The sequence below is a fragment of the Cololabis saira genome, chromosome 7 (assembly GCF_033807715.1).
Source record: "Cololabis saira isolate AMF1-May2022 chromosome 7, fColSai1.1, whole genome shotgun sequence".
In the NCBI taxonomy this organism is placed as follows: Eukaryota; Metazoa; Chordata; class Actinopteri; order Beloniformes; family Belonidae; genus Cololabis; species Cololabis saira.
Window position 1 is genome coordinate 24876228 of NC_084593.1, and position 27510 is coordinate 24903737.

At 39.1% G+C, this 27510-nt stretch overlaps 3 protein-coding genes across 4 annotated transcripts; 1 reads left to right on the top strand and 2 right to left on the bottom strand.

Annotated features, from left to right (window-relative positions):
* The first annotated feature begins 313 nt into the window (after nt 1–313).
* Nucleotides 314–6083, top strand: cdx1a (caudal type homeobox 1a). Its single transcript, XM_061725183.1, has 4 exons — nt 314–750; nt 2839–2987; nt 4349–4534; nt 4667–6083. Exons 1-3 carry the CDS (start codon nt 459–461, stop codon nt 4532–4534), a joined length of 627 nt encoding a protein of 208 aa, XP_061581167.1. The 5' UTR covers nt 314–458; the 3' UTR covers nt 4667–6083.
* Nucleotides 5900–27073, bottom strand: LOC133446946 (hemicentin-1-like). Its single transcript, XM_061725181.1, has 7 exons — nt 27041–27073; nt 26591–26848; nt 9553–9870; nt 9177–9434; nt 8884–9081; nt 8646–8753; nt 5900–8540 (listed from the first exon to the last, which is right to left on the bottom strand). The coding sequence occupies exons 2-7, from the start codon at nt 26796–26798 to the stop codon at nt 8356–8358; spliced, it is 1275 nt and encodes a 424-aa protein (XP_061581165.1). The 5' UTR covers nt 26799–26848; nt 27041–27073; the 3' UTR covers nt 5900–8355.
* Nucleotides 17021–21880, bottom strand: LOC133447561 (uncharacterized). Of its 2 annotated transcripts, none has more exons than XM_061726266.1 (4): nt 21519–21880; nt 20334–20654; nt 19764–19871; nt 17021–19664 (listed from the first exon to the last, which is right to left on the bottom strand). In XM_061726266.1, exons 1-4 carry the CDS (start codon nt 21565–21567, stop codon nt 19513–19515), a joined length of 630 nt encoding a protein of 209 aa, XP_061582250.1. In that variant the 5' UTR covers nt 21568–21880; the 3' UTR covers nt 17021–19512. The 2 variants fall into 2 exon arrangements, with proteins under 2 accessions (XP_061582250.1, XP_061582249.1); XM_061726265.1 differs by having other exon boundaries at nt 19764–19874.
* Nucleotides 27074–27510: the final 437 nt, after the last annotated feature.

The following is a 27510-nucleotide window of genomic DNA, read 5'->3' on the forward strand; positions in this document are numbered from 1 at the left end:
TTCCTTGGATATTTTTTGGTAGTAGATTATTGATTTGGAGCATTGATTTGGAAAGAAAAAGTGTGACGAAAATATCAAGAAAATGTCATGAAAACAAACTCCTTCAACGACTAATTTAATCCACGTTTTTGTGCGCGGGCATGAGCCCAGCTGCCCGGGTGCCGCTCGCCTGTGCAGTGTGAGGGCAGGCCAGGTGAGAGCGAGGACGTTGCCCTGAAGCAGGCAGGTGGGCTCTCAGGTAAGGCGTGACGTCACGCTGGTACTTTTGAACTCCCTGTGGCAGTAAATCCATAAAGGTGTGTATGAGCTCGGCAGTAATAAGCCTGAACCTTAGACTAAAGTGAAAACGGCGCGCCATTGGTGTCGGGAGGACCGTAACATGCGCCAGGAGGTCTGACCCAGCGAGCCTCACCTGAGAGTCGGCGCACCTGCGGCACCTGCGGCGCCGGGACAGCGACATGTTCCCCAACTCCCTCAGCAGCCAGTACATCCCGCCCGGGTATGACTTCAGCGGGTCCTATGAGCCGTCGGCGGGCCCCTGGGGGGCCGTGTACCCGCAGCGGGAGGAGTTCCCCTACAGCTTCCCGGGGTCGAGCCCCTGCGCCGGCCAGCTCAGCTTCAGCCCCGCGGAGCTGAGCTGCGCCCCCTCGGCCGCTGGAGGGGGGTCTCTGCCCCCCTACAGCTTCATGTCTGGGCAGGACCCCTTCAGCTCCAGGAGGAGACCTGAGCCCACCAGACACACACTTTCAGGTAGGACTCAAAGGAATCAGTGTTGAAATAATAATAATAATAATATCCACTTTATTTGTCAGTATACATGGAGACATACTGAAATGTGACTATACTTTTAAGTAGGGTTTAAGTAGGGTTGTCCCGATAAGGAATTTTTAGCTCCCGATCCGATCCCGATCAGTTTGAGTATCTGCCGATCTCGATTTTTCCCGATCTTTCCCGATCCGATCACTTTTCTTGGCTCCCGATACATTTCCGATACTTTTTCCGATCAGATGCATTTTGGCAATGAATTTTAAAAAAAAAGAAGAAAAAAAGAGGACTAAAACTCAAATTATCCCAAGTTCCTTTTATTGTCCATTGGAGAACAACATGGGCATATATTTCAACAAAGCTTATCAGCACTGGTGCCACAAAATGTAAAAACATTAAATTGTAAACTAAAACAAAAAGTGCAGAATAGCGCAATGAAAAAAACAAATACATTTAACTTCAAAAGAGGTAGTTGAATGACATCCAGTCAAACTCACAAACACAAGAAAATTTAAATACTTTTTGGCTTAACCTTAGTGCAACATTCTGAATGGCATGAAATGAATAGCAGCAGCTTAATGCAACATGAACATATATAAAATTTCATTCAAACGGCCGGAAGTGACGCCGGCTGCCGGCCAGAAGTGACGTTAAATGCAACGATAAACGATTTAATATATATTAAAAACATTAATAACTAGGTATGTCCCCATACATTTTTGACCGATACCGATGTTTTGAAAATGCCGTGATCGTGCCCGATCGATCGGGACAACACTACTTTTAAGCCATCATCACTAGTTAGACTAGTAGCAGTGGGCTGCCTTTATTCTGGCACCCAGGGAGCAATTAGGGTTAAGCCTGAATTATGGTTCCGCATTAAATCGACGCAGAGCCTACGCCGTAGGGTATGGCGTAGCCTACGCCGTAGGGTACGCAGCGACGCGTGCCGTACGGTGCGTGTAGCTGCGTACCCTATGCCGTAGGCTCTGCGTTGGTGTAACGCGGAACCATAAATCCGCCTTTAAGGGCCTTGCTCAGGGAGCCAAGGTGGTATATTTTGGTTGCCATCTTCGGGGTCCTCCAGACCCAAGCCCACCTCTGTAACTACTAGATTCCCCCTTGAAATTAATGAATTCAAATGTTTTATTACACAGGGTTTTATTACACAGTGTTATTAATTTCACCTCAGTGTGACATTAAAGCTCATGAGTAGGACGAGAGAAACATTTGCTCCCTCTTTGATAAGCATTCATTTTATCTTGGGGGTGATCACATCACATACTCTAAATGTCAACAAACTACACTCACAGGAAGTATATACTTGATAACACTTTTTAATCCGAAGAGAGACCTTTCACCGAAGACAAACTGCAGCATAACAAATGTACAAATGACAGGCATGGTGAAACACACTCTCTCAAACAGCTACAATATCATATACTGTAATGGTAATCACACACATTCATCAACCTGTTCACCTCTCCCTTCTGGCTTCTTGGTTTTGAAACGTCAAGACAAAGCTAATAGTGGAGGCCGTGCGGTCTGCACCGGTATCTCTGTTGGCTGGGTGGGTGAGAAGTGTGACAAACTGGGTAGATAACAGTGCAGCAGCGAGTCAGAACGGAATAAGAAAAGTCACACCCTCTTCCTTGTGTGTGTGTGCATGGGTTTTCCTGGATCGATGCTGTCACTTCTTCAGATCAATGGCTGCCTCAGTGACTCCACGGACGTCAACATTTGTGTCAATGAATAGCTGCCTGTGTAAATACCTATGTAAACACCATTCACTGTGATAAGAAGAAGCACTGATGCAATGCAGAGGGGAGTCTTTGCATTAGTTAGATTTAGCATGATTGATAGAGGTGATGAGGATTTAAGTGGCGCCTGAACTTGAATGTGGCACCAGACATGTTTGGCCACCTCTCACGCTGCATGTGACTCACTGACACATTAATTCCTGTTTGCAGCACAGAGAGGAAGCCACTCACACCCAGAGTATTTACTGAATCATCCAAACTTAGCTCATTATTACTATTAATTTACTAATTCAGTGTAGTTTGTGTGATTCAGGAGGGAAGACCCGGACCAAGGACAAGTACAGGGTGGTGTACACTGATCACCAACGGCTGGAGTTGGAGAAGGAGTTCCAGTACAACCGCTACATCACCATGAGGAGGAAGTCCGAGCTGTCAGTGACACTCAGCCTTTCTGAGAGACAGGTGAGGGGCAAGAAGGGAGTATGAACGCACATTTTAGACATGAAAAAGACTAGTAAAGAAAAGCCTGTGTAGCACTTGTACTTATAACATTGCAAAAGAAAAAGTATAGGCTATGAAGATCTAGGTTCTGAGGAGCAAGAAAGAATATAATGTATATAACGTATATAAATGTAATATAACGGGTGCTGCCGAGGATCAAAAAGAATGACTCGCGCAGCAAAGAAAGAAAGAAAAACTAAGCCTCAGCGTCTTCCGTTTACTTGTTGTTACTAGATACCACCCATTTAAGGGGAATTTCTAAATTCCCATTTCTTCATTTTTTCTTGAGAACAAATTCACTTCATTTGTGCTTTCCACCAAGAAATTGTGTGTGTTTTTTTTTTTTTTTAAGCTCCATCTGCAGGGGGAAACTGTGTTGCAAAAACCACGACGGGCTGCAGCCACAAAACCCATGATAATCAGTTTAAGCAGACAATTTCATCTTTTGAACATTCACTGTTAAACCAAAGCTCTTAAAATGTTTACACACATTCATTTTATATATATATATATATATATATATATATATATATATATATATATATATATATATATATATATATATATATATATACATACATATATTATTGCAGTCAAAGACCAGCATCAGCGATGAAGAAATGCACATGGCAGACGTATGGCTTGTACATCTGTGAGAAAGATGCGTTAAGGTCCTGGAGCAGCCTTTGATGTTGGACGTCTTTGTCAGTAGAAGTCAGTCTGTCTCAGCAGCAACGACAAACCGCAGTCTGTGCGGTTTAGACGGCTGCAAACTTGGGGCCTAAACTGTTCTCCTCCCCCGCAGCCCAGAGCTCAAACCTCTGCTTCATTCAATAGATAATGTTTTTGTAGAGTTTCAATAAAGTCAATTATTTAAATGTTTCACAAATAACTGCATTCTTCCTTTACCAATCTTAAATGTGTACTTATTACACAGATACCCCACTTTAGCTCAGAGTTTTTCAGCACTGTCATTTGTGGAAACCTTTGAAGGAAATCTCTTTAAACTATTATGTGAACAAACACTTAAATAGAGTTAATTATAGATACGCTCTCATTGTTATTGTCATTTCCTCAGCTTACTTATTTAGTTTTTTTAAAACAGCAGTTGTTTATTTCACTTGAGGTAGCAAGTAATCTTGGAAATTTTCAGATTGCAAACTTGAGCAGAGGTTTAACCACAAAAGCCATTGCACAAGGTCATGAATCATGCATACTATCAATACGTGTGACCACCGGTAAAGCTCCACCGGTAAAGCTCCACCGGTAAAGCTCCTCATCTGACACGTTGAAATGACCACCTTGCTGTTTGTGTGCTGCAGGTGAAGATATGGTTTCAGAACAGACGTGCCAAAGAGAGGAAGGTTAACAGGAAGAAGCTGCAGCAATCCCAACAGGCCTCCACCACGACTCCCACTCCGCCCGTACTGGCTGGACACACTGACGTCACCACGAGCCCCAGCACCAGAAGCAACATGATGTCGGACTTAAAAGCAGAGGACTACTAGGTGGATTCTCTACACAAGACTGAGACGGTGTCTGATATGTAAATACTGTTCTGTTTTTATAAGCTGATCACAAAATCAATCATTTTGACACCACGTATTTCTGCTGTACTTCCTGCCTCCTGTAATGTGAAGCTCCACGACTCGTGCAGATGCCGGCGAGGACGTCAGTCGCTACGCGTTCAGACATTAATATGACTGCGATCAGATCAACACACTGTCACTTTTGTGGCCAGTGCTTTTTTGCTTCATAACTGTTTTGTAATTCTCAATGATACAGCATTTTACACATGATGTTTTCTTTTGTTTTTTGTTTATGTCAAGAAAGGTTAACATCTCAGAGTTAGTTAACAGAATGATGCAGCTTGTGTTTCTGCATCCTCAGGTGGAGGAGATGATTAGTGAGGGTTTTTTTCACATAACAAAACACTATTAAATATTGAAAATGTAGCTTCAGAGATAAAAGGAAAAAAAAAACACTGATATTTATTTTAAGGGAATAAAATTGTCATCTCAATGTCCAGGAAATAGAATGAGTCCAAAGCCAAAATGGTCTCAAAGAAGGAAGAAAAACTGATTTTTAGATGCATCATAACAACGGATTAATCAATAATAAAAATAGTTCTTCATATCATGCGTCCAGTGCTTTGAGAGCATGTTTTCCTTTTTTCATTCATTTGTCAAGAAGGCGATAAAATCATCATGTTTAAAAATGGCCCGGTCGGAATTTGATGCTCAGACAGCAGAGTTAAGCCACATCCTGAAAAACACATGCACGATTGCTCAAGCACATGACATGTGATGTAGAGTCAGCGTGGCAGCAAGGCGTGCTTCACTCAGCGGCGCTGAAGTCTAATAAGTCATTTTAATAGGAAATGCTTTTGGTTTCTCTGCAGTCTTCGGGGGCCTTGCTGTAAGCAGCCTATATGTAACCTGCTTTACATATGTGGGAAATATTAACATGCTTTGGCGTGCTTCAGTGGTCAGTTTCAAAAGGAAAAAGGAAGAAGGAAGAAGTTATATTCCATGCTGTGTTAATGCAGTCTGACCACAGTCTGAGAAGGATTACAGAATAAAACAAACAAAAAACAGTATAGCAAAAAAAGAAACAGCAACCACGGCCATCTTTTCACAGTGGCCTGTCGCCACGTTCAACAGTTAAACCCGAGAGGGCTTGGACGGATTTCAGTTCGACTCGTGCTGTCTGTAAAACATCTTCCTCTGTAGTTTTATGAAATATTCAACTATGTTTTTGTTCAGAGCACAAGTAACAACTTCTGCATCAGTCTGCTTCCAATATCTTATGAAACATTTCCACAGTCCTGATCATTCACACCACTGATAAAAACACTGACATTATACTGTATACCTTTAACTTCAACTAATATGATCATTTCATGAAACTACAGTCTAAGACAGTCTCATTCTTGTCTGATGACTTTTGAATTTCTTTTGGTCACACTGCCTTCCTTAACATTCACACTGTTTTACAATAAAAAGCTGAACTGTAAGAATACCGAATTTATTATAAAGTAAATCAAACAACCTTGAATTGCCTTGATCATTTCGTATTGATGCTCTTTCACTTAAATGTTCTTTAAGCAACCGTCAAACTTCTTCGTTTTTATTGTTTAATGGCTCTGGCATGGCAAGGCAACATCACGTGGAAGTCATGACAGCGATACAATCACCTGGCTTTTATGAGAAAAGAATAAATGTTTGATTGTGGTTCAGTAGAGGGTTAAGGGGCAACAGTCAGATGTGCTTGGATTTCCAGGTTTAATCAGATGATAAAAGGTTAACGAACAGAGGTACAACTAGCTGCGTGATCAGAAAAAAATAAAAAACTGCTCTCAGGTGGTTGTTTAAGGACACTCCAGCTGGTTCATAAACTGGTTTTATGGTTCTGTGAATCAGCTGAATTGACATTAACTTTTAACTATAAAGTATCACACCAAACATTTACAGTTATCTCTCCGTTGTCACGAAGACACAAATGACATTTCTGCATCCCAAAATAAAAGATCACTGAAATTAATAAAAAAAAACATAACATGCATGTCATAAAAACAGTGTGATGTCATACTCTGATAAACTTACAGGACATTAAATAGCTACAAAAAAGTTTTTTTCTCACACCACCTGACTCTAACACCAGTTGCAACAAACACTTTGATATTTAGCTTTAACCTGCATCCTCTTACAGCTTTGATTAAAAAAAAGACGCAAGAACAGTAAAAGAGGTGCAGGCACAGTGAGTCTGAGCTGTAGAAAGGTTATACAGTATGTCTGGGAATTTAGTTGCAAATCATGAAGGAATAAGGCCTGAGCTTCTGCTCTGTTAAGCAGATATTGAGACCTGAAAATGTTATTTTACTGTTATCCAGTGAAATGTTTGAATCTTAGATGTCTATAGTCTGGTGTGGAAGATCTACACTACTATTCAGCGTCTTACAACCTTTACCTCACATTCATCCAACCAACTAAAACTAACTTTAGCTTACTATACATACGGATCCTTCTCCGCTTACATAACGGCTGTTTAGCTTCAGGTTGCAGGCTGCTTTATCTTTTCTTATCGTACACTTACTGACCGCTGAAACGCCGATGGTTCGAACACGATCAGCAGCCTTCCTGTTTATTTCAAAGTATCAGTATGAAAATCCTCAGAGTTCTTCAGACTCAAGAGCTGGAGGCTAATTCATCCCAAACTCTGAAGTGTTAAAGTAATAAAAAAAAAAAAAAAAGAAAAAACCAAAGTGTTGTAATATGTGATCTTTATCCCAATGTCTGTTCTCACAAGTACTGTATGTACTAAACTGGAAAAAGCAAAGAAAGTCACAAAACTCCTTTTTTTCTGTATCTAACAAGCTTTTAAACACGTTTCCATGTCACGCTGCATTTAGTTCTGCAAAATCTATATTTATCGTTTACAATTCTGTGTTTGCAGGCAATCAATTCACACAAATTGTATTGGTGAGGTTTGAGAGGAGAGACAGAGTGCAACTCCCCGCAATTTTAAAAACTGGACTGATTTCCATGATTGGGCTGAGGATACAGTACGGTATATTTCACATTATGTTCAGACAGTTTTCTTTCACCATGACACTCTTCACTTTTGTAAGAATCAACACTCAGCTTGAGAAAGAAAAAGCAGAAGCCCTTACATCATGGAAACTTATTTGAGGTTACTGAGAACTTCTCAAAAGGCGCTGCTGTCGTTTATCGGCTCAGGAACCAAAAGGAAGATAACGTTGCAGAATTTTACATTAACTTTCACACAATCCGAGACCCATAAGTAACTCTGCTAGACGTTGTTTTTAAAAACACATCCATGGATAAACTATAGTGCTCATTCATAGACATCTGCTAAATAAATAAACTATAATTTTAGTTAATCTTACAATTAGTGGTTTAGTTCTTTTGTCAATGAGTAGATTGTAAATGATCTAATTTCACTTTGACAGTAACAAATTATTGCTCAGTTAACTTCAAGTGTGAGTATAGATCCAAAAAGTTTTAATTGGTATTTAACATTTTTAGTAATTGACTAATAAAAAAAAAGTCAATTTGCTTTTAAATCAGCAAAAATGAAAATGTTTTCATATATTGATAAAACTAGGAGGTGATGGCAGTGATGAACCCAAATTTAGTTTTATATAAAACTGAGTACTTTTATATCAGCGTTTGAGCACTAATGGCTTGTGTGTGTCTAAAAGGAAATAACTTAAATGAAGGTGAAATACTTTCATGTGTCTTTCGTCACCATCATCAGAGTTTTTCACTTTCCTTCTTCAGTGTTTCAGTTCTTCGAAAAACACAAATCAGCTGCCTTTCTGAACTTTTGCATAAACACATTCATCTGCTGCTGCTTGAGTCTGCTCAGGTCGTTTTGTAAACTTGACTTGACCGTACTCCACTTCTTCCTCCGCTCGTTGCACCACCTGCCTCTTCTGGCGCTGCACCACCCTGACGTCAGCGTAGGTTAGTTCCTGGTCATCTTCTTCCTCTGGAGAGAAGCAGGAGGGAGTCACATACACTTATGTAGACATTGTTGATGATTCATTGTGTTTTAAGTGTAAACTGAATATAGTTATATAATTTTGCTTCGTACCTTTGTTGTTCTGAGTTTTCCTCCTTGTACAGATGACGGCTGCACCGACAAGTAAGGAAACCAATAGTACCGAGAGGACACCAGCCAATATAAGGACATTATTTAGATCTGAAGTTAAAAAACAGAGTAAACATAGATCTTTCAGTCAACAAACACAGCACAAGCTTTTGTAAAGACTAAAAAGGAAAGCCACCTTTAGATCAATGAACCCACTGCAGCAGAGAAGGTTTTCACTTACTAAGGTACCAAGGCTCCTCTGTGTTGTGATTCATGGTTTGATTGGAGGATGTGTTAATTGTAGAAGGTTTAAATGACTCTGTCTCCTTACCCACAGTTGTAGGAACAGTTGTTGGTTCAATACACAGAGTGTTATTTTCTTTAAACACCCATTTTGATATTTGTTTCCCATCAGAAGTGCAGTTAATGAAAATGAAGCCTATAAACACACACGATAATAATCTGTGTACAGCACAATTAAAATGGTCAGTGTCATAATTATCAAACTGATTATTTTATAAAGTTTTCACTCACCGCAGGTTGTTAATATCGTTTCATTGGAGACACGACTGATGTGGTTCCTGACTGAGCAGACCAGACGTCCTGAGAGGTTTTGTTTCAGGATGATGATTTTTGTCTCAGTGGTTCCAGAGAGGAGCTCAGAGTCTGTCAGTGTGTTTCCATCCAGAGTCCAGCTGTACTGAGGACTGTCCCCTCCCTCAGAGGAGCAGGACACCTTCATCTGTCCCTCAGACAGACACTCAGACACCAGCAGGACAGAGGACACCGGAGCTGAGAGACACAAACATCACTTTGGAATTTTTGTCACTGAATCTTGGTGAAATGTCACATTTATACAGAATAAGATTAAGATATCATAATGTGATGTAATACCCAAAAGAATAAATACCTTGAATAAACAACTGTAGAGTTTGTTTTCCTGCTTTTTGTCCATCTGAATCCTGGAGTTCAAGTGTATATTGACCACCATCAGTCCTGATCAGGTTGTTGATCCGAAATGTTCCATTAGTGGGAATAAAGACAAATCTGGTCTCCATGGTATTAGTGATGATATTATTTCTTCCATCCAATATTATTGTTCGTCCCTTCCTCCATTGATATCTGGGTATTTCTGAGGCGTTGTCCATCAGCTGAAGGACCACAGTTCCTCCCAGAGCTCCATAACACTGAGATCCATTCCATCTGTCATCACAGAAGGTTTCAGCACCTGCAAAAAAAAAAACCATTTGAAAAGTAAAAACTTCACAACTTTGAGCACTCTCTTTCAACTGCTTCAGCTTCAGATTCACTGTCCCAACAAACGATGACATTTCAATCAGAAGCATTTATAATATTATTATAGGCCAAAAAAGTATGTCTCATATGACAAAGGCCTAAAACTGGCTATTAACATTTATAAAAGCTGTATTATCCAGATTTACTTCAGAAAAAAAAACAAAAATATAATGTTTGTAAAGGTATGAAATCTTGTATTCCCATTTAATTGAATTTAAATGAAGTCACACAAATGTTTTCCAAACTTTAAAAGGATCAAAGAATTATCTGAAGAGTAAACAATATTATTAATCTAATATTTTTATGTTATTTTACTGAGTTTGTCATAACTGTTCAAATATTCGTCAAACACTCTGATAATATCAGATTTTAAATACATTTACCAAAACTAAAAACAAAAAGAAGAAACAACAGAAAACAGAAGCCACAGCTAGTTTCCGGCAGATGAGCTGCTTTAAATCATTGAGGATTATCCTTCATAAACCACTCAATACCATCACTGCATGTTATTTATTCATATATTTAAAAAAAGGCCACATGCAAACAGTAAAACAACTCACCCTGAGAGACTCCAACAATCACCAGCATCACTCCAACTACAGCCTGCATGTCTTCTCACCGTTCAGCCTCTCACTCTCAGCTGCTTTTCAGACTGTTTCCAGAAAGTAAACGTGTGTTTTAGAGGGATCGGGCAGGTGTGTGTGCTGCCAACGATCAGCCTGAGTGGAGTGCGTGAAAACCTTGATTGGCAGAGTGTCGTTGTTGTATTCATCTTTTTCTGCACTGCGAGGAGGAAAGGAAGTGATATCAGTTCTTCCCCTTTTAGCCGACAAAAAAAGACTGCTGAGAGAGAGAGAGGGAGAGAGAGAAAGAGAGAGAGGGAGGGAGAGATGGAAACACTCTACTTCTGCTCTGTAGGAGGTTTTGAGACTAAAAGCTGATATTTATAACTCATCATCTATAAGTTTTGTTTTCAGTTGGGAATTCATACAAAGGTATAAAACACATCAGAGCTCTTTTTCATCTGTAAAAATATGTTGCATTCAAATAAGATATTTAAAAGTATATGTTGTAAATGAATGATAGAAATGTGTTACGATATAATAGATGGTCAAACTTGAAAATACATTTAAAACAGTATGAAAATATGGATTTACAAGCTGTTTGGCTGTAATGATGATTTTAGATATACAACACTGTTAAACCTGTAGTGCCAACTTCTTGATATGATGATGCATTATCATACAGCATCAGTCTTTATAAGCCATCTAGAGTCAATGCAGTGTTACAGATATCTGCACTTGTGTGACATGTGTAAAAGATTTTTCAGCTTATTTTCGTTAATAGTTAGTCTGCTAGTTAATATAACATTTTCAGCTCTAGTTTAAGCCAAACCTAACAAAAGCTTTAAAAGCTGTTGTCATGTCAGTGTTGGTTTGGATGGTAAAGGGAAGTTAAGAAGGTCAATAACAATGTCTTGTCTTGTCTAGTTCCCGTTTAACAGAAATAGGAGGTTTTTAGATATGTGCAAACCAACCGTACTGCTGTTTTAACGGTGCTTTAAACGGCATGCTTACTTGATTTCCTCATCTTTCACCTCTCTTTAATCAGGATAATCTTACCAACCATGAACCAAGGAGTTAATCAAAATGGAGAAGCATGACATGAGTTGTGAGAGTAGGTCTGTCCAGGAATTGCAGCTGTACAGATGTTCTCAGGTGTAGTCTACTTTGGGTTTGACGGCCAGCCAGGGAGAGAAGCAAAGACGCTCACAACACTGTGTATAATTTGAAATAATGAGGTACTCCAACAGAACAGACCTCACACATTTTAAATAAACATACTGTACATCTGTTAAATAAAAGTTGCTGCAGATTTTGTTCCCACATTCTTTTTTTCTCAGTGTATATTTATTTTACTTCTGGGTAAAGCGGATAAATCAGCCTTCTTTTCAGTTGTCTTCTGTTCTGTCAGGTTATCTGTGATTGGACAAAGTGTCCTATTACACGTCCATATGCAAAGGTTTAGGTTTAGTTTATTTAAAAGGGGACAAGGCAATTTCATAAAACACATGATTACTGTACACATGGTTAAAAGAAGCCAGAAATAGCCAAAATGCTAGTTTTCCAGTAGTCCCCTGGCCATGGAGTAAAAAAAGGAATAAAATACATCTCTGAGAAAAAACATGGTTAGACACCTGATCAGGCCGACTTACTGAAAGTATTTATATATATATTATATATTAATTGCACAATGATGGTAATACATGCACATCCATGCACATCAGTCAACAAAGTTGCGTCAACAGTGTCAGTCGTGAGCACAAAATAAAAAGCACACATTGTTCAGAATTAAATTAGGGGGCCGTCTCTCAGAACTTCCCTGGGGAACAAACATTAAATGTTCCACTCTCAATTAACAAGCACTAAAAGAGGCTTTAGATCTGTAAGGTTAAAACTTGTGAAGTGTTGATGCTCATATTTCTGCACGACTGTTGCTGCAGGAACAAGCCCTGCCCACCAGCCACACACACACACACACACACACACATACACACACTCACGCACACACTCTCTTCACTACACGCATGGATCCAGTAAGTGGTGTCACTCTGAAGGGAAAGAGGAAGTGGGCGTTACTCATTAACAGTTAACTGATCGGTTTGCGGCCGATGCAAATATTGATCTTGTTCAATACATTTCCTTGGAAGTCCCGGCTGCGCTGACAAGGCTCTTAGGAAAACAGCCCTCACATATCCTGCTGGAGGCCGCTGTCCAGTACACATCTGATCAAGATCATCTCTGTCCACGTCGACAAAACTCTAACTCACCAACAGATCAACAGCAGACGTGTAATTAGGGCCCGAGCACTGACAGTGCGAAGGCCCTATTGTATCTGTAGGAATTTTTTTTTTCCTTGTTTTTTTTTTCCTTGTTTTTATTTTTCTGATGAAATGAGGGCCTTTTTTCCCCCTAAACGTGCCCCAAAAGTCACCAAATTTTGCACACAAGCCAGGCCTGGCGATAAATTTGATATTTCATGGTTTGCATTAATGGGCGTGGCCTAATGGCTCAACAGCGCCCCCTAGAAAACTTCGTGCCTCAATACGGTTTGACGTACATGAACGAAAACCGGTACACACATGTTGCAACTTAAAGAAAAGTCTCTTGGCGCCATGGCCGAAACCGAACAGGAAGTTGGCCCTTTTGAATTAATCGTGTAATTTTGGCGCAATTTATGCCATTCCTTCGGCCGTTTCTTCGCCCGAACCGTAACGTGCACCCAGGTGTGTTATACATCAAAATGTGCGTCTCGATCCTGCAACGACGCGCATTACTTTTCTCAGTCAAAAGCGTTACCGTGGCGACGATAGACGCCAAAAAGCGCGCCCCCCTTCATCTGATTGGTTTATATTTGATAGTTCCTATTTTCTACAATAACTTTTGAATGGTTTGACATAAAGACTTGTGGGTGGTGTCATCGGACTCGGTTTTGAGTCCTTGAACAAAATTGGTGCAAATTAGCCCCGCCCCTTCTTCTGATTGGTCGATATTTGACAGTCCCTATTTTCTGCGATAACTTTTGAATGGTTTGATATAGAGAGTCGTGGCTGGTGTCATCCGCTAAATGTCCAGGCCTGAAGACATATACATACAAATCATACAAGCCCTTCCGCTGCAGCACACCTGAACGTGCACAAGGGTGCGAGGGTCCATTCATCGCTGCTCGCAGCTTTAATTACCCTTTTAACTCTTGCTGCTCGAGTCCTCAGCCTCGATCATCAGCTTTAGTGCTGCTGCTGGTCCTCAAACAGCTGTCCTGGGCCCCGCTGCACAATAACTGCTCCAGTGTGGGACACTTGCAATGACATTATGTAGGTCCTTGCTATTTAAGTTAATGAGAGCCAGGATCCTTAATTATTTGTCTATATCTTAAAAAGAGATATGGAAATGGATTCCATCAAAACTGTAATAAAAGGAGACTCTTAAAGTACTTATTGTGTTAAGAAATCAAGAGAGTGATTGAAACAAAAAACTCAAGTTGTCCCAATGACCCAGTCAAAGTTCAGACTTGGCACCTGAGAGGATCTTTGCATGAGGCAAAACCTTCAGATCTTACTTTGTAAAGAAAGGGAGGCCACATAAATTGTCCAAAATTATGTGAGAAACTGTGTAAAAAACAGTATAACATGTCAAATTGTGTTGTTTATCTTTTATCAATTTTAAGACCTGGTGAGGAACACATGACTTTTCAATTTTAGAATTGAGGAAGATGTACTTTCTTTCAAAGGGGAAACAATTTTGGATGTCATTTTACATGTTTTTGATGCACTCAGCTAGATAAGTGCAGTTCTTCAGAGTTTATATATATATATATATATATATATATATATATATATATATATATGCAAATGCAGAAACTAGGTAGATCTGCTATAAATGATAAATAAGACTTCACTGTGTTCAGTACATGTCATAAAGCTATTAAATACATCTGTGAAAATTATCTGTTCTTTCATTGTAAATACAAATCTTCCATATTCTAAAACCAGCAAGTTGGATATCTTTCTGTTATGAGATGTCAGGGCTTAGCCCAATGTGTAATACAATGTTGTATTGAGGAGTCTGGAGAGAAGACATTTTTGAAAAATTAACAATTAAATAAAGACCTTTGGTGGGTTTTTTTGGGTGAAAGACTTTGCCTGGTTGTGGAGGGACTCACAGAAGCATTTCAGATTTTTGTATTCTTATGGTGGATATGAATCAGTCATCATTTATTCATTCGGTTTCACTTTTTGTTATTGACTAACTGGATAATAGACTTATATAAAATACAATATGGCAGCTATTAAAACCATTAAAGGCATAGTTCTTATGAAAAATAACTATATTTCTAGATTAATGTATAATACTTCTATGACGGTCTGTAAGCCTAGAACCTCTACTTTATTCCTCTTCTCCAGTATTTTAGCATCCTACTTGTGTAGTTTGTCCCAAACATACAAATGATGCCTACAGTCAGCTACCATGTGAGCCAACAAAAGGTTTCCTATATTTTAAAATTTCAATATAGTACACACCACACAATAAACAATATCTAAATAGATGATAAACCCAGGACAAGTATCTCAAATAGGTGTTTACATTGTTTGCCTTTATTAAGGACTGCTCATTTTTACCCCTATTGGTTAATATGTAGTGTTGAGGCCAAAAGTAATCTTGGTTAGTCTAATTATACTTTATTTGCTTAATCCTTTAATTGAAAGAAGTTGTATATGAATTGAATTGATATATGGTTATTTATGTATAATTGACTTAGTTGACTGCATGTCTATGACTTCCACCCATGACTCTTTATGTCAAACCATTCAAAAGTTATGCCAGAAAATATCATCAAATCAGATGAAGCGGGGGCGCACTTTTTGGCGTCTATCGTCGCCACGGTAACGCTTTTGACTGAGAAAAGTAATGCGCATCGTCGCAGGATCTAGACGCACATTTTGATGTATAACACAAGGTGCATGTTACGGTTTGGGCCGCATTAACGGCCGAAGAAATGGCATAAATTGCGCCAAAATTAATTCAAAATGGCCGACTTCCTGTTCGGTTTCGGCCATGGCGCCAAGAGACTTTTCTTTAAGTTGCGACATGATACAGGTGTGTACCGATTTTCATGCATGTACGTCATACCGTATTGTGGGGCTTGAGGCACGAAGTTTTCTAGGGGGCGCTGTTGAGCCATTAGGCCACCCCCATTATTGCAAACCATTAAATATCAAAATTTTCGCCAGGCCTGGCTTGCATGCAAAATTTGATAACTTTCGGGGCACGTTTAGGGGGGCAAAAAGGCCCTTATCTCGTCGGAAAAATAAAAAACGAGAAAAACAATGAGAACATCTCCTACAGATACAATAGGGCCTTCGCACTGTCAGTGCTCGGGCCCTAATAATAACTAGAAAATTTCAGGAAATTTCTATATGGGCATGCCCCACTGCCCTTTTGTGCCCTCTAGCTGCTTGTGTTTGGGATGGTACTGGATTTGTTCAGGGCGGTTCACATTGGGGTCATCTCTGGTTCTGTCTGAGGGGGTTCTGGTTGTTTTTGGGTGATTCTGATTCTGTCTGAGGTGGTTCTGGTTGTACATATGCTCCCACATATGGCCCTTTTCCACTAGTACCTACTCAGCGCGCTTCTACTCGCCACGCCCCCGTCTTGCGCTTTTCCACTACGGGCCGAGGCGGGTGGAGCCGTGCCGAGTAGATACTTTTTCTGTACCGAGGCTGCCGAGGTTCTAAGCGTGCTGAGCCGGCCCTGGATCTGATGTCATCACCCTCCACGCCACCGATTGGTCTGGGGGCGGGGCCGTCAGACGTTTGAATCAGGAAGCGGGAGTCAGCGCGGGAGTCAGCGCGGGAGTCAGCGCGGGAGTCAGCGCGGGAGTCAGCGCGGGAGTCAGCGCGGGAGTCAGCGCGGGAGTCAGCGCGGGAGTCAGCGCGGGAGTCAGCGCGGGAGTCAGCGTGAGAGCAACTCGCGGCAATTTTATTATAAAGCGCAAACATCTGTTTGGTGATCCAACTCTGAGGTGTAGATGTTTATAAACCTGGTGGCTGACGAGAGAAATAAAAAAAGGGACGTAGACGGGTGATAAGGAACGATCAGATCTACCAGGAGTTGTGTTTTACTCTCAGCCGCTCGTGGCTCCAGCTGATTTTCTCATCTGCACAAACAAAGGGGTTGCGCAATCGAGTACGTCACAGCAGCTTCACCCCAACCCGCCCACTTCTCACCTGGCTGTGGAAAAACAAACCGGGATGAGCCGCAGCGAGGCGAGTCGGGCTGAGTAGGTACTTGTGGAAAAGCGCCATTAGTGATGCATAAGTAATTTGTTGCCACAGTAACAATCCCCACATGAATGAATGAAGTCATTTTGACATTAATTTTCTGTAAATTACAGCTTTATGGAATTTTAATATGTTGTAGGGCACAGCGGCGCGAGTCGTGGAACATTTGAATGATGTCTCTACAACAACCTGTTGCCTACCAACAAGCGTCCAAAGTCAAATTTGGCATAATGAGGTTGTAAAATATTTTATTCAGAAGTGAATTGAGTCTGGGAACATTTGAATGATTTCTCTACGATAAAGTTCTGCCGAGCAATAAGCATCCGAATTTTCTAATTTCCTATCACTACGTGGCATGCCCATAGTAATCATACTCTGGACTCATCTCATCACTGTTGGGTGCATTTGATGTTTCCAGGATAACGGAGGTGTTTCCAGTTGAGGCTGCTGGTTGGACATAATTTGATGACTCTTGTTTCAGAAATTCTGAGACTGAAACAAAGATAATCAGGGCAGCTCACAAAAATTCAAAACTTCAAAACACATAAAAACACAAAAAAAACATTAAAGATATGGTGCAAAAGTTGCTGTTATCAGTATAAGCTAAGCTATATAAGAGATTATGAACGCAGAATAATGACACCATCTGCAAATTTGACACAAACATTATTATTTGTACTGCAGTCTCACAGTTTACAAAATAATTATGGAAATTATTGAACTAATGCAGAACAATTAGTTTTAGATGTAGTAAGAAGTTCAGTTTCCAACAATCTTTTGGATACTTCTCTATTTCAACTGCTCGTCAATACAAGATCATCAAACTTCAAATGAGTCAGCAGCCTTTTGCTCAAATGACTTTACACTTGACTTAGATGAAAACCATAAATACCAAAAAATATTTCTCATTCAATTACACTTCAAGCCCAAAATAAGTCAATTTCTGTTATTCTGCTTTTACATCTTGGTCAGGACGTCATTGTGATAGAGATTTTCTAATCTTAGCGGATTTTTTTCCCGGATGAAGAAATATTTAAAAAAAAAAAGAAATAAGTAATTTTCTGAATTATAACTGTTATTCAAATGTTCCGTTTTTTGTTTGCAGGAATCCAAGTACATATTAGCCAGTGACTACATGCTTACATCATGAAATCCATCTATGTGCTGCTTTGAACCTCATGAGAAAAGGGACATTTCTATTTTGGGTGTGGAAGCAGAGGAAGATCACATGACCAACTCTGACATTAACACCCACATATACTTTACTGAATTATCTGTGCCGGCGTTTCAGTGATTCAGTATGGAAAGAATAATTATGACATGTTTATGCTCAGCTGATCATCCTCATCTGTTGAGTTGAATGCAAAATGTGTTACCTTGTGTAGAAACATTTCTTTCAAGGGGACCTTTGATATTTGTATAAGATGAATAAAGTAAAGTTATTCTTGAGATTTATTTTAAACTGTTGTTGCAAATTCATTATGTCACCATGGATCTCTATTAGTCCATACCAGAAGAACCGCTCCACTGATATTATTCATCTGTGGTCCACATAGCCCTCACCCACCCGGAAAGGAAAGATTCAAACTGTCCACTTTCGTGGACTTCACAGTTTCTTTCAACACGATGGTTAATCTTTGGTTGAGAAATTCACAACAAATGGGACTGCATCCCTCCATTGGTAACTGGATACTGGATTTCTTGACACATGATCGTAAGTATGGGTTCTCCCATGGGCGCCGTGCTCAGCCCTTTCCTGCTGTTTTAATACTTTTTTTTATGATGGTCTTTTTCTATATCTACCATTTAATTTTTTAATTTTCAATATTGGCTTTTTTTTAATTAAAACTTTTAGTTTATATATCAATTAAAGTTACTGAATGTTTGAACTCTTATAAATCTCAGTCAGAGCAAGAAAATGATGTTGAATATGAATTTATATTTAAACACAAATAGCACAAATGGGAATTTAAAAAAAAGAAATAACGAGAGGAATCCTAACAAACATTAAATATATTAGTGCTTAAAAGTTTTTGAAGCCTTTAAAAATCTCCATATTTCTGCATGAATATAACTGTATACGTTATCAAATCTTTGCAAAAGTTGCCTAATTGTGACACGGTTATTATACGTTATCCTTTACAGAATCCATCAGGATGATGATCCAGTATTGCACATTTTTTTGCAGCCTTAACCTCTGGTCTTCACGTTAATGGTCTTGTTCTGAACCTTTGATTTGAACTGTTGATTTCTGCTGGATTTTGGTCAGAACTTCGACTTACAGTACTGTAGCTCCTCAAAAACGTTACCTTTTCTCTGTAATTGTTTCTCGGTAGATTTACTTCCTTGTTGTTCTCTATCTGGGTCCAGACAGCAGGCAAACTATAATACTACCACCTTAGTATTTGTGTCTAAGTTTAATCATGAAACAGACACATCCATAGGACACACTAACATTGAGGAACCAGTGTATCCAAAAAAATCACTGTTACCTGCTCAGGTGAGGATGGATCAGTCCAAAATTAAAGTCAAAGTAATAAAAATGAAAGATAGTACTCATTGTTTGTACTTTTCTGAAAGTGGATCAGATTAGATTCAGGTAAAAGACATGGAGGTGGCTTTGGATCACCGGTCCCCTCCATCAGTCATCAGCAGTGCAGTCTTTGTAAAAGTTCTGAATATTTCAACTTCGGTAACTTCACAGTCTGATCTGCTCACACGTCATCATCCCTGTTATTCAGTCTTCTGAGGTCGCACAGAAAACTTGACTTGGTCGTACTCCACCTCCATATCTGGCTTGTGCTCCACCTGCCTGCCCTTCTGCTGCACCACCCTGACGTCAGCGTAGGTTATTTCCTGCTCAACGTCTCCTTTTTCTTCTTTCTCTGCAGAGAAGCAAAAAGCGATGACATAAAGTTAACTAAACTATACTTTCACACATTCAAAAAGCAAAGTGACAGGAAAAAGAAAGTTGTTTTTCTTACTTTTGTTGTTTTGTTTTATTCTCTGAGCACAGAAGAAAGCCACGCCGACGGCTAAGAAGATGAACAGTGCTGAGAGGACTCCAGCCATTACTGTCAACTCGCTGGTTCCTGCTAAAAAATGACAATTAAAAAGGAACACTGTTTTCATGAAGAAGAAAAGAAAACGATCATTACATTAATAGGTCCACTGAAATCTTTTTGTTGTGCATCATTATTGTTGTTGAGGTAATTAATCCTGCAATCAGAGTTTGGGGGAATGGAGGAGTGTTGTGGAGACACTTGGTTTTGTTTTAGGACCATTTTTATCATCTATGCACCACGTTTGCAAGTTATTCAAAATGAATATTCAGAACAAACAGTTATTGTTCTTGTGTGTGTAACGGGTTCTACTGCTGCTCTGTTTTACTTCCAAAACAGATATCATGTGTTGGACAATATTGTAGTTGATAATCAGGACACAGAAGTGATTATGGATATTAAATATAAAGATCAAAGATGGCCAAATATCAAAAAATTGTGAAATAAAGTTTTTTATCATGACTTAACAAGTGTAAACAAAATGTATTTTACCTTGAATAATCAACTGTAGACTTCGTTCTGCTGTTTGTACACCATCTAAATCCTGGAGTTTAAGTGTATATTGACCACTGTCATTGCTGTTCAGGTTGTTGATCAAAAATGTTCCATTGTTGGGAATAAAGACAGATCTGGTCTCAATGTTATTAATGATGAATGAATTCTTTCTTCCATTCAATATCGTTGTTCCATCTTTTTTCCAGTCATATCTGTGTATTTCTGAGGCGTTGTCCATCAGCTGGATGACTACAGTTCCTCCCGGAGCTCCATAACACCAAGCTCCATCCCCTCTGCCATCACAGTGAGTTTCACCACCTGAAAATAACAAAATCTATCTTTCAGTTTTGTTATAATATAATGAGCCACACCCACCTCCATCATTACCAACTTTTAAATCAGTTAATTAACAAAATGAAGATTTTAAATGCTTTCTTAATGAGACATTGGGGTGATGAACAAAACCTAAACCCGCATCTCTAGACCTGGCACCTACAGGTGGAAGATGGAGAGGAATTTGGATTTAACAAGTGGCAGTGAGGTTGGTGGAGTGGAAACATCAGTCTCATGTAAGAGAGGAGACTTTACTCATTAAATAAATCTATGAAAAAGACGGAGTAACTGGGATGGACCATGCAGATGAATGGAGTCCAGAATGAGTGGAGTGCACTACAAAAAACCCAAACTAGGAGATATAATGAGATGTAAAAAAATATATTTTCAAAAAATATAGACTGATGGTATTTAAATGTAACTTTTTGAAGCATGAAAAGATTGACAAAATGACAAAATGAATAATGAGATTAAAATGATGAAAAGGTTTTGACTGTACATAAGCCGCTGGAAACATTAGAGCTAAAATCTAATCTTATAAAAGCCACCTGTGGATGCAGTTCTTTGGACTATATCCGTATTTGCATCTGGGTATTGACAATTTATCGTTCTACATTTTCTTTTTTCAAACACATATGAAAGCAGAAGAACAAACGAGCGTGACAGTTTCTGTGTCTTTGTTTTTTTTTTAGTTTCCTTAAAACAGAAACAACACCAAATCTTTGGTATTTCAGCTGATTTACATCACTAAGCAGAGGTTAAGGCTTTAACAACTTTATTTGCTGTCATCGCCACAAACCACGTCAGTGATCGTGATAAAGTCCGTGTGAAGGAAGTTGAACAGCTCACCATGACAGACTCCCATTAGCAGCAACAACAGTCCGGCTGCAGCCTCCATGTCTCTGTACTGTTCAGTGTTTGTAGATCAGCAGCCGGCAGGTTTTAATGGCACATGCTGAGCATGTATCTTCCTCTGAGCAGGGTCAAAAGTCTTCAGCCACTGATCAGCCTCTGGAAGAGAAGCTGTGCATATGCTGCATGTGGAAAGGTGAAAGAAAGGGAAGTGAACACAACATAATGAAGAAACTGCTGAAAGTAAAAAAGGAAGAGTCCACTGCAGTTATACAAAGTCTGGTCAAAAATAGAAACAGAACACTTTTAACAACTCCAAGACAGAGCAAAGAAACATGAACATTATAGCAACCAGAAAAGTGGATGTTTGGCCAAAATGTAAAAGATGTTTCAACTTAATTTTGGCCGGCCAATAAGACTCACTCACAATGAGAACCCTCCCCTTCCATTGTGTGTGTGAGTCTTATCGTCTGCCCCCCCCTGCTGCTTGCTGGACCTCATTATTGAACGTTGTGCTGGTTTATGTTCTGGTGCTCAACTGGAAAAATGTCAAGTAATCAAGTATCATTTATAATTTCTAACCACCTGTTCTGCATCTGTTATATACTGTAGTTGTTTCTGTAGTGCACCAACACCAGCTAACCATGTATCAGTAATGTGTCACTCTTAGTTTTCCTGCTCACAGATAATTAAAACTAATATGTATTGTCTTTTGTACCTTTGACAGTATATCCATGCAAAATGCAAATCAAGTTCTGATGTAATTAATTGTAGCGTGTGACAATATCATCAGATTACTGGAAAAAGGGAAGAAAAAGAAAAGAAAAGTAATATCTGGTGAAAGTATTTTTTATAATAATTATTTATTATTATTATTATTATTATTATTAATTATTATTATCATATGCACACACTTCATGTATTGTTTGCCCTGATCAAGTTTAACCTCGGTCTGAGTCCCTCCTTCCAGTTGATCAGCCAATTTAAGGCTCATCCTGAAGCAAAGCACTGAGAGAAAACAAAGTCATCAGACCCGAAAATTTCGAAACAAAGCTTTCTATGAAGTAGACATGTGTGCTCTTTCAGTGCTTACAAAATGAAAAGGATATTAGTTTAGTACAAACCTGAGATTAGGGTCTGGTGGGTAAAGTTGTGTGACGCTCAGAACAAAAAAAAAGCTGAACAATTTTGAAAGAGTTGTAACAAAAAACAAACAAAAAAAAAGGCACGAGTACAAATATTTCATAGTGGGCAGAATTTATGTTGTTTTCAAGGAGTTTACAACAAGAATATCTTCATGTATGGATTCATATGTGACAAACTGTGTTTACTTAAAATGTAATAACAAGGAGAGTTATGCTGTTGCGGGTGATACAACGTTAAAATTAACGTTAACGTTAATTAAACTGATAAAGTACACAATTCAGACAGGAAGTTGGTATGAAAGTCAACAAAATTCAGCCTGTTTGATAAGAAACCTTTTATCTAAAAACATAAACTACTGTACAAATATCTCCATTAGACTAATAACTAATAACCAGACGATTTTAAGTGTACAGTAACTGAGTCTCGCTTTAGTTCAGATTGGTCAGTATTCAGGCTCTCATCCCTTTACTTTTTCATATCTTCTACCTCATTATATCATTTATTATTGGATTAAATTAATCCTCACTGCTTCTCCTTTCTTGATGAAAATGTGCCAATCAGATCAGTTTCAGTGGTGAGCCTGTACTTGAATGTAGATGCTCATCATTCAAGCAGATTGTTTTTAAATAAGATGATAAGCCAGCTTAATTGAAGGCTTGAGGAATCAGTTTCCTTTGCAATCATGAATGTATTGTTTAAAAGTATTAAAAACTATAAGGGCCTGATTTACTAAGATCCTAAATAAAGAGTACTAAATTGCGTGTGCACTGAAAAAGTTTGCACGTGCTGTTGTTGTGTGTTTTGCGGGTGATCAACTAAGAATGCTCGCGCAATTGATAACAGGTGCAAACCTCAGTATTTAAATGAGGTGTTGCGTGTCTTACGGTTTGCGAGCGCAAAACGAAATTTGACGAGTTGGAGTTAGAGATATTAGAGGACGAGGCAAATTGTTGTGCCGTATTCAGCACCCCTGCCGTGAAAAGCACCCCCTCGTATATTCAATGATAAGTAGACCAAGAAAAAAAACAACACACTGACACTTCAATATATTTATATATACACACTCACACAAACACATACTTAGGAGTTTATATTATATATATTTATAAATATTATGGAAGACAACACAGTAAGCAGGCTATTAATTAATGACATCAATAACCACTTACCCGATTTTTGTTATCTGTGACTGTGATTGTGGGAAAGTATGACTATTGTGGAATCCATGAGCGCATTTAAACATGAATCATTAACACAAAACTGGACGCTAAACAGAACATGACACGGAATGAGAATATCATTTTTGTCAGACGAGGCGGTGCTTTTCACGGCAGGGGTGCTGAATACGGCACGACACCGGGGTATGACTGCAGAACAAGTATAGGCGCATAATGAGAAACACTTTTTTCTCCATGAAAACACGTGATTTATTTATTATCACAAATAAAAAAATGAATATGCCTCCTGTGGCAACCTTTTGCTGAATAATACTCGATTTAACATTCAAATAAAATATTTCTCCTTTTGCATGTGGAGAATCCTCACCACAAGTTGAGCCATCCCCACCCCAGTCCTCAAATCAGGCACCAACAAGCATCGGTGCGTAATGCTGGGCAGATTAGCACCTTCCTTTCGAACGTATTAAATACAGACGCAATCACAATCCCCGCAAAAACTTTCAGGCTTGGTAAATCTCATTGCGTGTGGTAAATGGACTTATTTGCATTTTACCCTCCCAGTATTTAGCGCTTTCTGGTGGGTACACCCCATATTGATTATTCATCAGGGAAAAAGTACTAAATGAATAGCGTGTGCTATTTTGCTCATTTGAGAGGCGCAGTCCTCTTTGCACGCTGTTAGTAGATCAGCTGGCACTTTGGTTTGCGGGTGATGTCAAGTTTGCACACGTTTTTACACACGCAAACCTTTAGTAAATCAGGCCCTAAGTGTATAAATAATTTGTTTTATCTAAAAGTGCAGCACAATGTTACTTTCAGCTTTTGTTGAGTTTGGCGGCTCCTTTGGAGAAAAGCGGTAGTGCTTTACCAGTAGTGTGGAAGGGTTCCTACCATGCTCCTCAAAGTTACATAGTGCCAGTGAAGGCGATACAGACCCCCCAGACCATGACAGAGGTGTCATTAAACCTGTTGGAAGTTGATGTACCATCACAATGACTCTGGAAATATTATATTAAGGTGGAAAAGTTACATTGTGCTGCTTTAAAGTCCAGAAAGACATGATTCGCAAATAGACACCAACGACAGGAAATAGAAAAAAAAAAACAACATTTTTCTGTGAACATGTAAATTTAACAGTAATTATCTGGCAGGTATGAAACTTGTCGTTGACTCTAGCATGCTCTAAAAGTGGCAACAAATACTAATCCCTCTTTCCTCTTTGATTTCATGCTGATCATGATTCTCTAAAGGGATACGAGTGACAGTTAAGTGCCTCTGCACCAGCAGAGGGAATCCTCACACCAGCTTAGATGAACCGGGAAGCTTTATTTGAAGGAAATAAGAGATGATGACAATTTAAATGTAGCTTATTTAAAGTAAAAAATGGAAACTACTTTAGTCTTTGTAGTTTCCACCTCTAGAGGGCAGAAGAGGTCCATGAATGTTAAGTGAGTAAAGCAAGAATAATGGAAGTGTTGATTGCCATGTGTCGCTGAGAAAAAGGAATAAAGAGAGTAAAAGGAAACTACTGTTCAGCTGTCTTTACCTTATAACCTTCACCTTTATAACTTTAGTTGTATTACTTACCCACGTAAACTTATCTAATTTCAATTTCAGATTAATGCCTCTCTTAACTTCAATAGGTGCATTGTGAGTTTTAATCAGTATTTCAGTAATCAAATCATTCACAAATCAAATAAATGTAAATTAGCTTTTAAATCAGAAAAAGTGAAAATGTGTTCAGATCATACATTGGAAAAAATAATAGGGAATTGACATTATTTTAAAACAAAAATAAACCACATTTTGAGCACTAATGACGTGTGTGTCTAAAAGGAAATCACATGAATGAAGGTGAAATACTTTCATGTGTCTTTTCGTCACCATCATCAGAGTTTTTCACTTTCCGTCTTCAGTGTTTCAGTTTTTCGAAAAACACAAATCAGCTGCGTTTATGAACTTTTGCATAAACACAATCATCTGCTGCTGCTTGAGTCTGCTCAGGTCGTTTTGTAAACTTGACTTGACCGTATTCCACTTCTTCCTCCGCTCGTTGCACCACCTGCCTCTTCTGGCGCTGCACCACCCTGACGTCAGCGTAGGTTAGTTCCTGGTCGTCTTCTTCCTCTGGAGAGGAGCAGGAGGGAGTCACATACACTTATGTAGACATTGCTGATGATTCATTGTGTTTTAAGCATAAACTGAATATAGGTTTTGCTTCGTACCTTTGTTGTTCTGTGTTTTCCTCCTCCTTGTACAGATGACGGCTGCACCGACAAGAAAGGAAACTAATAGTACAGAGAGGACACCAGCCAATATCTGCAGCTTATCTGTATCCAAAATAAAAAACAAAAAAAAACGCAAACACAACACATGTGAAAACTGAGTAAGAAACCCTTAGCTCAATGCAGCAACTGGAAGAGAGTGACTTTTCACTTACTAAGGTACCAAGGCTCCCCTGTGCTGGGATTCATGGTTTGATTGGAGGATGTGTTAATTGTAGAAGGTTTAAATGACTCTGTCTCCTTACCCACAGTTGTAGGAACAGTTGTTGGTTCAATACACAGAGTGTTGTTTTCTTTAAACAGCCACTTTGATATTTGCATCCCATCAGAAGTGCAGTTAATGAAAATGAAGCCTATAAACACAACAATTAATATTAATAGTAAACACAATGATTATGTACAGTTTGAATAGTTGGTGTCATGATTATCAAGTTGATTACTGTATAAGGTTTTCACTCACCGCAGGTTGTTAATATTGTTTCATTGGACACACGACTGATGTGGTTCCTGACTGAGCAGACCAGACGTCCTGAGAGGTTTTGTTTCAGGATGATGATGTTTGTCTCAGTGGTTCCAGAGAGGAGCTCAGAGTCTGTCAGTGTGTTTCCATCCAGAGTCCAGCTGTACTGAGGACTGTCCCCTCTCTCAGAGGAGCAGGACACCTTCATCTGTCCCTCAGACAGACACACAGACACCAGCAGGACAGAGGACACCGGAGCTGAGAGACACACATGAACTTTAACACTGAGAATTAATTAATTTGCTTCTTTTAAAGTTTATAATGAAAAAGCAATAAATGCTATACTGTAGGTATTCGCAGATATTAAGTTAGATTTTGTAGATTATCAATATAATAATTTAAATATTAAAATATGAACTAATGCCCTATATGAGGAGAGAACTTATTTACCTTGAATAAATAACTGTACAGTTCGGTTTACGGTTTCTCGTCCTTCTGAATCAAAGACTTCAAGTGTATATTGACCACCATCAGTCCTGATCAGGTTGTTGATCAGAAATGTTCCATTACTGGGAATAAAGACAGATCTGGTCTCCATGGTAGTAGTGATGATGGTATTCTTCATTCCACGCAATATTATTGTTCCCTCTTTTTTCCATTGATATCTGTGTGTTTTTGATGCGTCGTCCATCAGCTGGAGGACCACAGTTCCTCCCAGAGCTCCAAAACACTGAACTCCATCCTGTCTGCCGTCACAGTGAGCTTTTACACCTGCAATTTTTAAGTTAAAGAAAAGTGAAGAGGAACAGTTCTGCAGCCAAGTCTAAGACTACATTTCACAAACAGCTCAGTGTCTCAGGTCTGTGACGGGATAGTTAGGTTTCAACATACAGCTCTACTCTTACTGTAAACACGAATGA

Excerpts from the sequence above, each read along its gene's own strand:
- cdx1a (XM_061725183.1), top strand. The coding sequence starts at position 459 with ATGTTCCCCAACTCCCTCAGCAGCCAGTACATCCCGCCCGGGTATGAC. Across the intron at positions 751-2,838 it reads CACCAGACACACACTTTCAG|GAGGGAAGACCCGGACCAAG; the intron begins GTAGGACTCAAA and ends TGTGTGATTCAG. Across the intron at positions 2,988-4,348 it reads TCAGCCTTTCTGAGAGACAG|GTGAAGATATGGTTTCAGAA; the intron begins GTGAGGGGCAAG and ends TGTGTGCTGCAG.
- LOC133447561 (XM_061726265.1), bottom strand. The coding sequence starts at position 21,567 with ATGGAGGCTGCAGCCGGACTGTTGTTGCTGCTAATGGGAGTCTGTCAT. Across the intron at positions 20,655-21,518 it reads GCTAATGGGAGTCTGTCATG|GTGGTGAAACTCACTGTGAT; the intron begins GTGAGCTGTTCA and ends TGTTATTTTCAG. Across the intron at positions 19,665-19,763 it reads AATAAAACAAAACAACAAAA|AGAAAGAAGAAAAAGGAGAC; the intron begins GTAAGAAAAACA and ends GCTTCTCTGCAG.
- LOC133446946 (XM_061725181.1), bottom strand. The coding sequence starts at position 26,798 with ATGAAGGTGTCCTGCTCCTCTGAGAGAGGGGACAGTCCTCAGTACAGC. Across the intron at positions 9,871-26,590 it reads AACAATATTAACAACCTGCG|GTGCTGAAACCTTCTGTGAT; the intron begins GTGAGTGAAAAC and ends TTTTTTTTGCAG. Across the intron at positions 8,541-8,645 it reads GAAAACTCAGAACAACAAAG|AGGAAGAAGATGACCAGGAA; the intron begins GTACGAAGCAAA and ends GCTTCTCTCCAG.